The sequence below is a fragment of the Filicampus tigris genome, chromosome 20 (genome assembly GCF_054856515.1).
Source record: "Filicampus tigris isolate MCC_2025a chromosome 20, RoL_Ftig_1.0, whole genome shotgun sequence".
Lineage (NCBI taxonomy): Eukaryota > Metazoa > Chordata > Actinopteri > Syngnathiformes > Syngnathidae > Filicampus > Filicampus tigris.
Window position 1 is genome coordinate 13,802,459 of NC_141236.1, and position 14,628 is coordinate 13,817,086.

At 45.7% G+C, this 14,628-nt stretch overlaps 1 protein-coding gene across 3 annotated transcripts in view; it reads right to left on the reverse strand.

Annotated features, from left to right (window-relative positions):
* The window catches only part of sash1a (SAM and SH3 domain containing 1a), a 123,834-nt gene that overhangs the window by 19,952 nt on the left and 89,254 nt on the right, over window positions 1-14,628 (reverse strand). For all 3 annotated transcript variants that reach the window (XM_086018109.1, XM_086018111.1, XM_086018110.1), the window contains exons 2-7: window positions 14,070-14,198; window positions 6,376-6,423; window positions 6,002-6,051; window positions 1,542-1,582; window positions 1,370-1,459; window positions 1,146-1,258 (exon numbers count right to left, since the gene is read on the reverse strand). In XM_086018109.1, coding sequence (XP_085874235.1) covers window positions 1,146-1,258; window positions 1,370-1,459; window positions 1,542-1,582; window positions 6,002-6,051; window positions 6,376-6,423; window positions 14,070-14,198 — 471 coding nt within the window. The remainder of the gene's footprint in view (window positions 1-1,145; window positions 1,259-1,369; window positions 1,460-1,541; window positions 1,583-6,001; window positions 6,052-6,375; window positions 6,424-14,069; window positions 14,199-14,628) is intronic.

The window sequence follows — 14,628 nt, forward strand, 5'->3', positions numbered from 1 at the left end:
GGGGGGTTAACACTAGCCACTTTTGTAGTTTGCAAGATTATGGAAACGCTACTGTTAAGATACTCATTTCTATGTTGTGGTGAAGCATCAGTGAGAAAACTGCGAAAGAATGAAGAACGCCTCTACAGAGCAAATGTGGAACGCGGCATGAAAGCTTTTACCGATTAGCATGGTAGCCGCTGTCCCACTTGGCTAAACACTGAGCAGCCTTGTGATACACGCGCACTTGTTGACAGTTGTTCGGATCAGAGCCTCCAAAATAACCTTCGGAAGGAGCCGCGTGTTGCTTCACCAAGTCATTTTTATACTGCACCGTTCCACCGCTTTGTCAAGGGGTGCTGCATCAAATGTCCCTCAAATGTTCAAATGCGGAGCTAGAGGCATTCATATGTAGGGCGGCTCGATTATGAGGAAAAAAAACTTTCCTTGAAGGTTCTGCCTCGGTGGCGCTCCACACTCTGCTTTGTGACATTTGCGTTATCATACACGCACTGGCATTAAATCAGAGCGAAAACAAAATGGTGGCCAAAGACGTTTGCGTGGCACCGTCACCTTCACTACATCCCTTTATGCTTTTTTTTGTTTTCTCTCAGTATTAGACACTAAGGTGATGCCGGTTACACAATCCACAAAGCTTGCTCATTGATCGCTTTATGTCTTCGTGTCAGCCAATAGAGAGAAAATGGAGGCTCCGCCTTCTGGACAGCAATCCAGCGCTAAGATGCTGCCGGATGGTTGAGGCGCCCATGAGCAAGGCGTTTGAGGAGGTGAGTGACAGGAGGAAGGGAAGGAAAAGGAGGAAGTGAGGGGGTGGGGGGGACTTGTCAATCGTTGAAGTTGCCATCAATCAAAAGGGGAGGGGAAGCCAAAGGAGAATCCACCATGTCCAGCTACTATGCACCAAAGTCATCCACCTCTCACCAAGTTCTGCACACCCACACTCCAAGAAATCACCCCTCCCACCCCCACCAGAAACAAACAAACAAAAAATGCCCCCGTGTGTCTGCAGTTTGTGTGCGCATAAGTAAAGGTTCACAATGCACGCTTTTCATCAGGGTTAGTAACAGTGAGTCATTTTAGTCAGAAGGTAGTTGGACACTTGTGTGCTTTTGAAGGGCGGCAGGACGTTCTTTCAAAGTTCCTACCCGGGCCAGCGCTTCTTCCACGGTGATCATCTTCTCCTTCACCATCATCATCAGCTGGATTCGCTCCTCGTCGCTCATGGTGATCTCACTGGCCACGTAGCCAATGTCCTCACCTGAAGGAAGAAGCGGATAAGTGTGTGTGCGTGTGTTTGGGTGGGTGTGGGTCAAACATCGAAGGTGGCGTAAAATCCAAAGCAGGAACAGAAATAATGCACGACACCAACCTTTGGAAGTCTGTCGCACGACCGCCTTGTGCTGCGGCTTGCGGAAATTCTGCCAGAACGACTTGTTCTTCTTCTTGTTGTCCCATTTGCCTAAAGAGAGGACATCTTTTATTAATAAGAAGCTTGTAACGTTTGTGACTCCTTGAACAGGGCAGCCTTATTAAGCCATTACCTCCAGATCCATCTTCAGAGCTGGATTTGTGCAGCGACATCCTAAGTGGAAACAAGTGAAGTTTAATATGAAGGTATTTCATACAACACTTAAGAGCATTTACAAACAAATGGGTGTAATACATTTACAATAACTATTATTACTTAAAACTATTTTTAAAATGCTTTGAAAGACCTTAATCATAGGTATGGGGGGGAAATATCCTTTGATTTAACGTGGATTTCAAAGTATTTACACTTGGGGCTGACTCCACTAGTGTTGGCAGCTTATCCATTAGCATGCAGCATAACAGCTAAATGCTGCTTCACCGTGTTTGCGGGAGCCTTAAACACATTTTTTTTGTTTATCCAGATTCGACATTGTCAAAAATCCTCCTTCACAGAAACAGCATTTTGCAAGTACCACAAACGCAAGTTGATTTGACATCCTCGTCTACAACCCCCCCCCCCCACCCCCCTCCGCCCAATGGAACGATCATGCAATCATTTTGTCAAACGTCTCCAAAACACTGGTGACACACAATGGTTTGTAGCCAGGCAGGATTTACAAGACATTTCCCAGAAGTTGCTACAGCGCCATGCTTTCAGATATTCTGGAAAGTTGGACCATACAATTTGTTGTTTTTGCAATGCTGTAATTGACACACACACACACACAACTAGAACGTCATTCAGTAGACCTCCAGCAAAGCTCAACTTGGTTAAAAAGAAAAACTGCTAGCAAACTACATGCAACTGCGGTTCAGTCTCCTGGCCACATGAGGTCAGAAGTGCTTCGAAATAAAACGTTGCTGTGACCAGCCTCAGGAGTGAGTGATTGAGCGGAGCGACCGAGCAAAATATGGTAGAAAAGGGGAAAGGAGGACAGTAAGAGGGGGCGGGAAAAAAAAAAAAAAAAAAAAAATCAAAGAGGGCAGACTCAGCCTGTTTGTGTTTCCCTCTGCCGGTCAAAAGCATGACACGGGAGAGGAGTGGGAGGACATGTTGCTCATGGAAAGCACAAAGTAGAAAAAGTCCTAAAATGTCTCTAAACCGTCCAAAGTCATCAAAATTAAGGCAGAAACATAACTGACAGACACACCAAAACTTTTTTTTCACCATTACTGGCTGCAAGTTCGACAACCATTTAAAGAGATGTGAGCAGCGGCATCAGTAGAAACGTTGCCTCGGAATAAGCTTCTGTTGTTCCCAAACTATTTTTCAGGTTAACTTTTTCATAGATAAAGAGAAAAGCCATGCCAAGAGTCCCTACCCGTCCATGCAAAGAGAAGATTGCAGCCATGGCATCGTAACGACATGCTAATGGAATGGATGCAGAAAAAAAAATCTCAAGTTAAAGCTAACGTGAATAGCAATAACTCAATGAGACCTTTTCTCAGGCAACCCCCCCCGACCCCCCTTGCCCATGCGTCTTCCTTCATGCTCTATAAATTAGCTTGTGCGGCGCACACACTCATCTGTGCTGCTCTCGCACTTAAAAAACGAGCCCGAATGTCTTTTCAGAGTGTCAATCCAGGCATTGTGCAGCCTGGCAACTTAATTGGTTTAACCCTCCATCTACGGCACCTCCTTTTTAAAAATGCAATCCTACGGGTTGAATGGAGGACGCTTATCGCTTCAACCCTAACTTTCCAATTAAGGCATACAGTATAAAGTGAATGTCAACTTTAGTGGGCGGCTGTCTACTCTTCCTCTTCAGGTGCAGCAATCGTGATTTGCTGCCTTGCTTTCATCAAGATCCAATGACCTCACTCATTAGCATGCTGCCCGTGGCTCTCTGTGACAATAGCCCCAAACAGGAAGTCCCTTGCTTGAACTCCCCGGCCGTCACCGCTGCACTGCAATGCGCCGTGACAAGTGCGCCCGCCTCCTGCCAACAAGGAGTGACATTGATTGGCGGAGGTGCAGCCAAAGATCAAGTTTGGGCCAACACCCAAATGTCACTACCTGGGTCTTATATTGTAAGGCTTTGATGTGGAAAATAAATGAGAAAAAATAACCTCAGACGGCCAAGTCAACCCAAACATATTTTTGTCAAGCCCACTAGTTGAAACAAGGCATTCTGATAAATATTGCGTTTGTGGAATAAGAGTTAATCCACTCGTTTTTGCCATCTGCGGGGGCGGCCATTTTGTCATTTGACTGAAAATGACATCACAACTACTCACGGCTCGGGTAACGACCAATCATGGCTGACCTGTGTTCTGAAGCTGAGCCGTGATTGTTTGATGTGAGCACTTGTGATGTCATTTTCAGTCAAATGACAAAATGGCCGCCCCGTGAGATGGCTAAAAACAGGTGGATTTTGCTGCTTAATTTGTGGGCCTCCTGGGAACATATTCTTGTTTGGGTTGATTTACCCATACAAAAAAAAAACATGACAATTTACTATGTACAAAAGCCAATATGGGCCAATTAATTAGTCGGGCCCTAGTTTAACCCCTCCCACACAACAGTGCAGTTACAACAGCGCCATCTTGCTTGGTGTACGCAAAGGCAATTCGTCGAGTGTCGTCCAAGCGAAGGAAAGCAGACTGACATCAAGACGAGCAGCGCAGCAGCCGAGTCCAATGCAAAAGGGGAAGACGTCATTCCAAATTATTTTGGCATCTGGTTCCCATCACGCTGGGGCTTTTGTCTGCGCGACGTATACATCCATGAGAGAGGCCGGCCTGTGGTATGCGCTTCCTCTGCCGCACATGCTTGTCACGTGAACGCCGCAAGCCCGCGCAGGGTCACGCAGGGGTGACAGCCGCCTCCAAAATATGAAAGCGAAGACCTTTTTGTGCTATTTTCGGTATCCCTGTGACCAAATAGGCCACATGAAACATCCATTTTCTATCCCACTTATCCAGTCCAGAGTGGCCATGCCGCACGCAGCAAAGTCGGCCAAATGATCCACTACACTGTCACTGACGCAAGTGAAGCATCACAGGCAAAAATGATCAAACGAGATCGGAGCAATCGCTATTACCAAGGAGCGAACGAGGGGGCATTTTCTTTTTTCTCTCGTGACCCATTTCTATGGAGTGATGTCATTGACTGTGTTACAGGAACCGCACCCAAACCCGGTTCAATAAAGATCCTTAGTCCGTGCACTTTGGGCTGTAATCATTTGGCCATCGCCCTCGAAAATGTGCCTTCCTCGCCCTCCTACCCCCATCTGGACACAAAGGCAGGAAGGAAAGGGGAAAGCCTGCTGCAACGAGCGGCTCAAGCAGGAGGAAGCGGCCAGCCGTTTTCCTGTCCGCGCCGTGGCCGAGGGACTTTGCAAAGTACCACTCATGCAGCTTACTGTACGTATAAAGAACAAGACACCATAATGCACACCGCGTTGCAAAATATTAATCATCATCACATCACAGATGGCAGGACAGGCACCAGTGTTGGAATCTGAAGGGTCATGCAAAGTGCACAAGGGTGCGGGAAATTTGGCTGATATAGATATTTCATATAATATCATCACATATCATACATATAATAAACATTTACTTACTACACATTTTTTTCAAGAATATGTTCTATGCAGGCTCACTAGTTGAAACAAGGCATTCTGATCAATATTGCGTTACTGGAATAATATTGAATCCACCTGTTTTTAGCCATCTCCGGGGGCGGCCATTTTGTCACTTCTGTCGACTGCAAATGACATCACAACTGCTCAGGGCTCAGGTAACGCCCAATCACGACTCAGCTTCTGGAAACAGGCCAGCCGTGATTGGTCGTTACCTGAGCCCTGAGCAGTTGTGGCCGCCCCCAGAGATGGCTAAAACGAGTGGATTAACTCCACGTATTCCACAAACGTAATCTTAATCAGAATGCCTTGTTTCAACTAGTGGGCCTGCTGGGAACATATTCTTGAAAAAAATATACTTGGGTCGACTTCGGCTTTAAGGATGAAGGAACAGAACAGTTTCCATTGAGTTAGCGGTTAGCATTTGCGAATTCGCGAAAGTGAATCATGTTACATTTTTATGTCATTAACTTAAAATTTTAGGTTGCATCAAGCTTTAACAGGGCATCCCTGTCTTTCGACCTTTAATACGAACCTACCGCCCAATCCGATTCATTTTTTTACTTAACAGTTGGCTTTAACATGATCTCTACGTACACGACATTGTATTGCATGAGCTCAGTAAATCGCTGTTTTCATGCGTCTACGCGCGCCTCGGCTCGGCCCAAACACGGCGCCGTCTCCTCGTTCACACGTCCGGCTGCACTCATCCATTAAGCGGCAGCTTTCCGCCCGAGGAGGCGACCTGGACTGGCCGCGGGCGCGCTTCACTGGCCTTTCCTTGAAGCCCCTTCACTGTGCAGCCCCATCATTGGCACGAGCGGCAGGCGCAAGCGCGCTGAGAAGACGCAATGTTTGGTTTGACGCTCTGCGGCCTGCGCTGCCTTGCATTGCGCTGACACGCTGCAGACGACAAGACAAAGGGCTCGATCCGTTGTCGGACTTACTTTCGGTCTGTTTCTGGAGTGGAAACGTCACTGCTGAAGCCCAACGACTCCTGAAGAGAGAAGGCAGGTGAGTTGTAACGTGCTTTAAGGAAGCGTAAAAGCTCCCTCTTGTGCTTCAGCAGTCCACACACTTTGTATACATTCCGATGTCCTAACTGCATAGAAGGCAAGTTCAACAAGTTCAGACAATAACGGTTGACTTCTCTTTGGACAAATACGTCACTTAAAACATGGCCTGTAGAGTTAATAAATGTTTCATGATGGCGACAGTCTAACCCTGGAATAAATGATCTTATATTACTGTTCCATGGGAAATGTTGTTCTGCACGTAATGAAGTGGCTGGGGGATGCGCATGTGTGTGTCATCTTCATACCTGGATCTCATTGCGGAGCTGCAAAGAGATGTTTGGATCCTGTTTGTCCTACGGGACAGAAAAAAAAGAGAAGGTGAGTGAAAATATATTACAAAGATGTATAGGGTGCATTTGTGTTTTTCACAAATAAAAGCGTCAAGTGGCCGCAGACGGAAAAGAAGGCATATTTACTGATAATATTACCCGCATGCCCTATTCTTTGGCATGTCGACACACCCGTCGCTAACACGAGCGCGTGCGGGCAAACAAGCCTTCATTTACTCAACAAGTCAAGCCTTGCAAAAAGCGATGCGACCTGTTTTAATTGCCCTTCAAAAATATTGCCATTTTTCCAAAGCAGAAGCCTCCCTCAACACATGCTTTAAAAAAACAAAAAAAACCTCACGTCCTTTCGCGCAGAACTCTACATTTGAGCTGCTAAATGGCACGTTATATTAAATGTTACGAGTCGTAACTCCTCCTCACGCTAACAATTTTCTGCGAGTCACCCTGCGCCCAAAATATCCTCCAAGACAACTTCTCGTTTCTATTTTGTCCCTGACTGAAAGCACTAGAAACAAATGTGATGTCATTCAACTTGCAAAATTCCATTTGTGACATAAACGGTGAATTGAGTCGATCACTCTTGAAAATAACAATGGAGTGTCTAAAAAAAAATTAATCATTTTCCTTTTGGCTTCTTTTAATGATACAAAATTCAAAGAAAAATATCTCATTAAAGCTTACTGACCATTTCAATCAATACCTGGTGTTTTGACATTTTTACTTGCTCGTTATGACATGAGAAATTAACGCGACATCTTCTGTTCGGGTCAAAATGACCCATTGACTCGAAATGAAGAAGATGTGTCCTGGAGCACGGTTTTCACTTTTAACTTTAAAATGGGCCATTTGAACCTGCAATCGAACAGGTTGGTTCTGAAATAATTAAATGAGTGACGGTTGTTAATTTTCCGCACCGTCAATCACCGACACCCGATGACAAAATACAGAATGTAGAAACAGAAAATGTAGATAGGCATTAAGCAGAATCATTAATAAAGGATGAGAAAGGAAATTGACATCAGTCTAACAATGGATTGTTAATCTCGCTAAAGGGAGCAGCGTGCCCGCATAGAGGAAGCCACAGCAGTCATGTTGGGAGGCTGGTGGCCGACCTTTGATCACAAAAGAGGAAATAAGTCATCTTAAATGAACAGGAAAAGAGAAACGATTATTTTCTCCCAGCTGAATCACGGCAGAACACTCATCGGAAATTGAACCGAATCGTCACCTTCCTAAATATGCTGTCGCACATCCTGATCAGTGTCAACTTGGATTTGATGGTTTTCTTCCCTCCCTCCTTTGTGACTGACTGTAGTCTGTCCATCTGTTTGTGAGTTTCAGCCTAACATTTTTTTATTTCCCAGGATGCAAACCACGCCATGTCAAAGCAGCCCAAAAACAGTTTGTCCTGACTGGGAAGGATGGAATATTCCCTTAAAGCGGAAGGCAACCCAAATATTTTTTTTTTTTCAAGAATATGTTCCATGCAAGCCTACGAATTGAAACACGGCATTCTGATTAATATTTCGTTTATGGAATAAGTGATAATCCACCCGTTTTTAGCCATCTCTGCGGGCGGTCATTTTGGCACTTCTGTTGCCTGAAAATGACATCACAGCCGCTCAGGGATCAGGTAACGACCAATCACGACTCAGTTTCTGGAATCAGGTCAGCCGTGATTGGTCGTTACCTGAGCCCTGAGCGGTTGTGATGTCATTTTCAGCCGACACAAGTGCCAAAATGGCCGCCCCCCGAGATGGCTAAAAAGGGCTGGGTTTTGCTGCTTAACTCATATTCCACAAACGCAATATTCATCAGAACGCCGTGTTTCAACTCGTGGGCCTGCTGGGATCATATTCTTGAAAAAAATGTGTTTGGGTTGATTCCCCCTTTAAGTGAGATGGCAGGTCTCTGGCTCCGTCCATAAAAAAAATGTCTTCTGACGGGCCAGCAGAGGAACAGGAAGTGGCTGATTGCCAGGATGCATGTCAGGAAGCTTTGGGATAACGTTTTACACTACTAAAAGTCGTAGTAGTAGGACAAAATAGCAACCAACTACCACCATGAGGACAAGTCGTTTGCAGTTTCTTTCCAAGTGCTGCTGCAGAAGCAAAACTTCAGAAACTTGCCACAAATCTACCCTTGCAACAACCTTGGCAGCCTGCTGACGTTTTAAACAAGTGAGCTGTGGCACAATGAAGCGGCTGAACAAAGAAAGTGAGCCACCGTGAAGAAGGTGAGCGCTCGGTGGCACATCACAGCGTTTCACAGAAAGTGGCAGGAGATTGCTTTGGCTATCAGATCCTCTTTCATGGTTCCGCCGGCGAGGACGCTCTCACCGACTGGAGGCAAAATCTATTTTTGAAACACTCTGCCATTAGCTGTCCGGCCAAGACGCCGCACATTAAAAGCACACCATCTGACGAGGATTCATACATTCCACCGCGCCGGACAGATTCAGACGCAAAGCTCCTCCTCCCACTTCAATCTTTGACACAGAGGGAGGCTTTGAAAGTGTGAAACAAGAAAGATCAGTGGGAAAAAAAAAAAAAAGATCTGTGAGAGCGACTTTGTAGTAGCGGAGGGCGCTGATGTTGAAAAATTCATGCAAAAGCTTGCAGGGGGGAAATTTGGATTTATGTCAGAAGCTGTGCTGACAGAGGGAAAAAAAAAAAAAAATCTAATGTTTTTGCTCGGTTTGTATGTGGGCGTGTGAAGGATAGTTCCCACAAACGAACCCCATGGGAGGCGACGCTATCCTTTACATGAACTAGGCATCATCAGCCCGAGATGTTGCCCCACTTACCTCGGCGTGAACCGACAGGCGCGCTCGTAAATGTGGAGATCAGTCAGCGGGGCTGTTTGTGATGCCGGCGCTGATGGCTTATGTGTGACTGAATTGAATCAAAGATCAGGTGAGAGGAGCGGAACCAGGGCATGTTTGCCCTTAATGAGGATCACGCTCACTGCCGACCGGGATGCTCACGTTGGAAGCCGGCAAACTCCGACACATGACCGCGAACCAGAAACGCAACGATGGGAAAATATCGCTTGAGATGAATCAGGAAAAGTGCACACGGTGAATTCTTCATTATGAAGATAGTCGGGAATGGTTTGTGGATTGATTTCTTTCATTTCTTGAAGCAACCAGCTTGCAGTTAAGTCACACTTCTGCAGCTAGAGGCAGTATCTTAAAAGTAGTACTGCATTTCAGAGGCAGTAGTCATGTGAAATAACGACACTGGATTCTATACATCACAAAATCAAGACTGCAGCTTCATTCTGCTTCACAGCTGCAGTTCCAGAATGTCTCAGAAAGGGAGAGGACAGAAATACCCCGTGCGAGTGTTAAATAGCAACTGTTGGTCCAAGCATAACTGCAAAGCCCGCCGTCGGCAGGAGATACCGCAGTGCGGCTGGGTGCCAAGCTCGTAGGCGAAAGGTAGGCGGATATGCGGCAGAACCCGAAAGACCAGGTGGCTCGGCGGAGGTATGCCAGCTGGCGTGGTCTGACGAGTCTGGGTGGGCGAGCGTGAGGGCGATAGTTAGCGATGCACCAACTGGAAAGCCTGGTACAAGCCCCCCCCCCCCACACACACACACATAAAAAGACGTTAAGCTGTGGGACCAGTATGGCGTGATTCAAGCATGCGGAACTGGCCGTACACATAAAAACACGCCAGGGTGACGCGTTGTCAGGAGCCAGTCGTAAAACAGAAAAGCACCAGGCCACTCAGTAACACCTCTACCCTCTTCTGTTCCCAAAAGTGGTGCGCTAGTGGGAACGGCCGCACAGGCATGCTTGTGTCTACACTGTCAAGCATTCCAAAGCCTTTTGGATCAACGTTATTTTTGCTATTCAAAAGCCAAACACCAGAGTTATTACAAATTCCAATGACATGGTCACCTTCCGTCGGCCGACAAATAAATCATGCAATAAGAATTACAAATCTAACACCCGCTGACGGGTTAACTCAACACTGAAGGAGTGCCGACATTATTTGAAGGAAATCTTAACCTAACAAAAGGGCTGCAGGCTACGTTTCCATGCTAATGCCCCGAAGGTGGAAAGAACAAACAAGCACCTGGCGTTTGCATTGCTTTCTTCTCCTCTGTAGTCGTAACCTCAATGATCTGACCCACTTTGACAAACAACCATGGCCCCGATGGTGCTTGCCTCGTGGCCAAGCAAAACACTTCAGTCTCCGCCGCCACGCTCAAAACCGATCACTGAACATTCCTGAGGTTATTTCCGAGGCTTGATGTGCCTTCACAAACTGAAGAATTTCCCCCTTTAAAAAAAAAAAAAGTATCAACGTAACTTTTCAAAAGCACATTTGGAATACTCAAAGCTTTGAAATGACATTTATAGGCTGCTTTAATAATATCTCCTGCTGCTTAATAGCATCATCTTGAAAGGCTCACCCTGCAGCCAAATTAGCCATCACTTTTAGGCCGCCGCGCATCTGTTCCAGCTTTGGAATGCAATCAACTCGCCTTTTGTTGCATTAGAAATTACCCATCCACCCGCTCGTCTTGGCACGCCTTTGGGATTCCACCTGTGGCGACAACTATGGAAGGAAAACCACAGTCTACAAGTGAACGGATGTGATCAGGACAATCATAATACCCTGAGCAAAAAACAGATACAACAGCAAAAGATAAGATTTAAAAAATCTTGACAAAATGCTTGACTTCTCAAATTTTGCTCTTAAACAATGACAAAAATTGCATCAAAAAATGAAATACACATGAATCCAGAGCCCGAAGAAAAACAGGAAACAAATGTCTCGTCATTGCCTGTGTTTTCTGAATTTTATTTTTGGGATATATACACAGAGAAATACTGATGACAGAATCGTCAAAAGTGGTAATCAGAAAAAGCTACGCTTGAGCAATTCTGTTAAGAAGTTACATAATGCAATTGTACCGGAACTATAAAGGCACAAATTCCAAACGTGAACCAATACGGATCATGTTGGGCTTACGATCCGTCTACATAAAGTTCTATTATACGATGCCCAGAATCACCAGCATACCAACGAGATTCCCTTCTATAAGACTGCTGGGAAATGTTGCATGGAAGTGCTAATCCATAGGTCCCCATTCCCTGAGGGGATGTTGATTTACCCCCTTTGTTACCAAGCTAACATGAAGATACAGAGAAACAACATGCTGGGGGGGCCCGGCAGGAAGCGGATAGTAATCTCTGAGAGCCTCCATCATCAGCTCCAAATAGGAGAAAAGTCATGTTTTACTTGACCGGCCATTGCTGTAGTAATGAGAGGCCCCTAAACGGCCTAGCGGATGCGTTGTGCAAAAAAACAATGTCCAACTGCAACTTCCACTCAAAACATCAGCGCCTTCTATCCATCCATACTTTCCATACCTCTTATCGTATTATCGCCGACTACACCCTGATAGGCAGTCAGTCTTGGGGCCGCCGTATCAACTGTGAACCACCAACCCACTACTAACAGCAACTTGTGAGAACTGACTAAAATAAAATGACATTTGTGTGTTTGCAGCTACCATGGAGATTACAATGACAGATTATGGCTTTACAGTCGTCACATTTTCAACCAGGAGGCAGAGGAGCTCACTACTCAGTCTAGATTTTTACTGAGTGGACATTTTTGGCAATTTAGGAGATAGGACATTTCCTCCGTTGGAATCTTCTGAATGACCGAAACAGTCCACTTTGGGCAGTATACATTTGTGCTACCTGCTAGAGTTTATTTGCATTATCTTTGCTTGTGACGGAAGAAATACGCCAGATATCGCTTGATGGATCCACTCAGGGAAATGAAGCACTATGTATTCTGAACAGAAATGATCATGCCTATTGGCGATTTCATTGAAATGGGAGCGGAAGAAGGACAATAACGGGAAAGGGAGTCGGTGCTGTTGAGACCAATCTTCCTGTACCCTTTAAAGGCCTCGTCCCTCTAGAGAGCCACTTTCTAAATGCCTCACCATTAACGCAGATTCCCGACATTGATTGTGACCTTCTATACCGCCATCAATCCACAGGCAGACAGGTGTACGGCATCAAAGCAAATTCTGTCTCCTTGTTTTAATTACATTACAATCGCCCAAAAGTAAGACCTTGAAGCTTTCTGAGCAATGGCATTGTAGCAAAGTCTGTCATATTCTGGTGTTAGTTTTAGTAAAAAAATAAAGAAAGAAATAAATACATGGTTATGCGATATGTGAATACTTGACAAAGACAATTTTTAGCAAGGGCAGGAAGTCAAATCTATACAGCGTGGGTTGAGTCTGCGCCTTTTGAGAGAACCTCAATGAGGTGTTGTCTCACCCGTCTTCCCTCCCATGTTTTTCCCTCCTCTTCTCTCTAGTTTGCTGCCAAACTTCGCAGAGTGGCGCGACAGCTGCAGGCTCTCAAATTCAACTCTCCTCCTCTTCATTCCCCTCATCCCTTCGCCCCAGTCCACATCCTCCTCCAGGCTCAGGGCCCAGTCAGCTCTCGCCTCCTCGCCACTGATTGGTTCCTATCACCCCGGTTTTCGGTCCGCCAAGGATGAGACTGTTTCAAATTATCTTCGGGCAATTTACACTAAGTGACAAATATTATATTTAACCCGAGGGCCACACAGCGAGAAGACGCCAACAGACGCGTAACCGTTTGCACTGTGAACGACTTTGATGTGTCGTGAAAAGGACGCATTCGATAAATCAGCGCTCCTTTTCGACCAGCCCTTGTGCACCTGACTGAATCCATATTGTTGCCATCAAAAACAAGCACCCTTATACAATGTGGAAAAACCATGACCACGTGAGTGTAGACGAAAAGGTACAAGGTTGCAGATCGACCGATCCTCTCCGCGAATGCACGTGCGGCACATGTGAGCAATAACTAGTCCAATTTTGCGTCACGCGATCAGCATCTGGAGGTCGGTCCGACGCACATTTTTGTAGTTTCACCACGGACCTCAACCTTTGGCGGATCACTTTTATTTTTTTACTTTGTCCCTGCAACACCAACGTGACTTCATCATTTTCCACTTAAATGTAATTCAAGATGGGGGCTTCCCAGCTTTGACACAACGGAGGAGAGCCAGCATGGGTCATGGATGGAACGTGACCATCATAATAACATCATAGTCGTAACTGAATTTTTATGGCCAGAGCGCTGGGAGCAGTCTATCAGCCATGTACGCTTGATTACACTTCTCAATATATCAGTGCGAGTAGAATCTACGGGGAGAAAGTAAGCACTTTTCGGTTTAGCTGCTCAAGAAACCAAGCTGCCATTTTTAGGATGAATTCACTTAGAATGCAAACATGAGGCAATTGTGATCTCCATTATTTCCAGTAGGACAAAACGCAGTCTAAATTGTGACTAAACCATCCCCAAACAGATTGTGATCGACTTTAGAGGATCCACTGTACTCCTTTTGTTTACATGTGGGCTTACTGGCTAGCTAGCACAAACAACCTTTGTGGAACTACCCGCTGCATTCCTTCAAACGTTTACTTGCAGCTAGGCAACCAAAAGAAGTGCCCCACTACCCTACATGCATGTGAAAGGGAGTACGCAAGTATGTGTCCCGCTTGTGGGTCTCGTAAGACTCCAGATATAGCTGCTAACTGGCATGCGGCAGAAATGAGTGACAATGTTTGCTCACCATGTCAAGCTCTTGGGACACTCGTCTCTTGCGGAGCTCCTCCACGCGGTCGCTGACGTCGCTGAAGCAGGTGTTGTAGTATTCCGAGTATTCCTGAGCAAGGTCATCTATGTTGCCCAGTGAGCCGTCCTGTAAGGAGGGAGAGGAAGAGATGTTTAGCATCAGAACATCCAGGAAGGAATGGAAAATGCTGCCAAGGTACAACTCCATTGGTTATGAGATCTTGTCTGATATGTCCAGGTTGGGTTGAAGAAACAAAACATTGGCATTTGGAGGGGAGTGATGCCAAGAAGGGTGATGTAGAGTTCATGCCATAATTAGTGCACGTTATCCCCCAATATGACATAAATATTTTTGCAAAGTGCGACTGTTGCTTCACGCAACATTTAAACAGTTTCAAATGAAAGGCACGCACACGAGATGATGCATTGTTCCCATTAGATAATCACTGCACACACGTTCCAAACGGAAACGTTTATGAATACATTTCAGTGAAAAGGTCTGCATTGTTTGAACTTTCATTCATTTTAATCGGGCATCTTCGTCAGGCCGCCGTTTG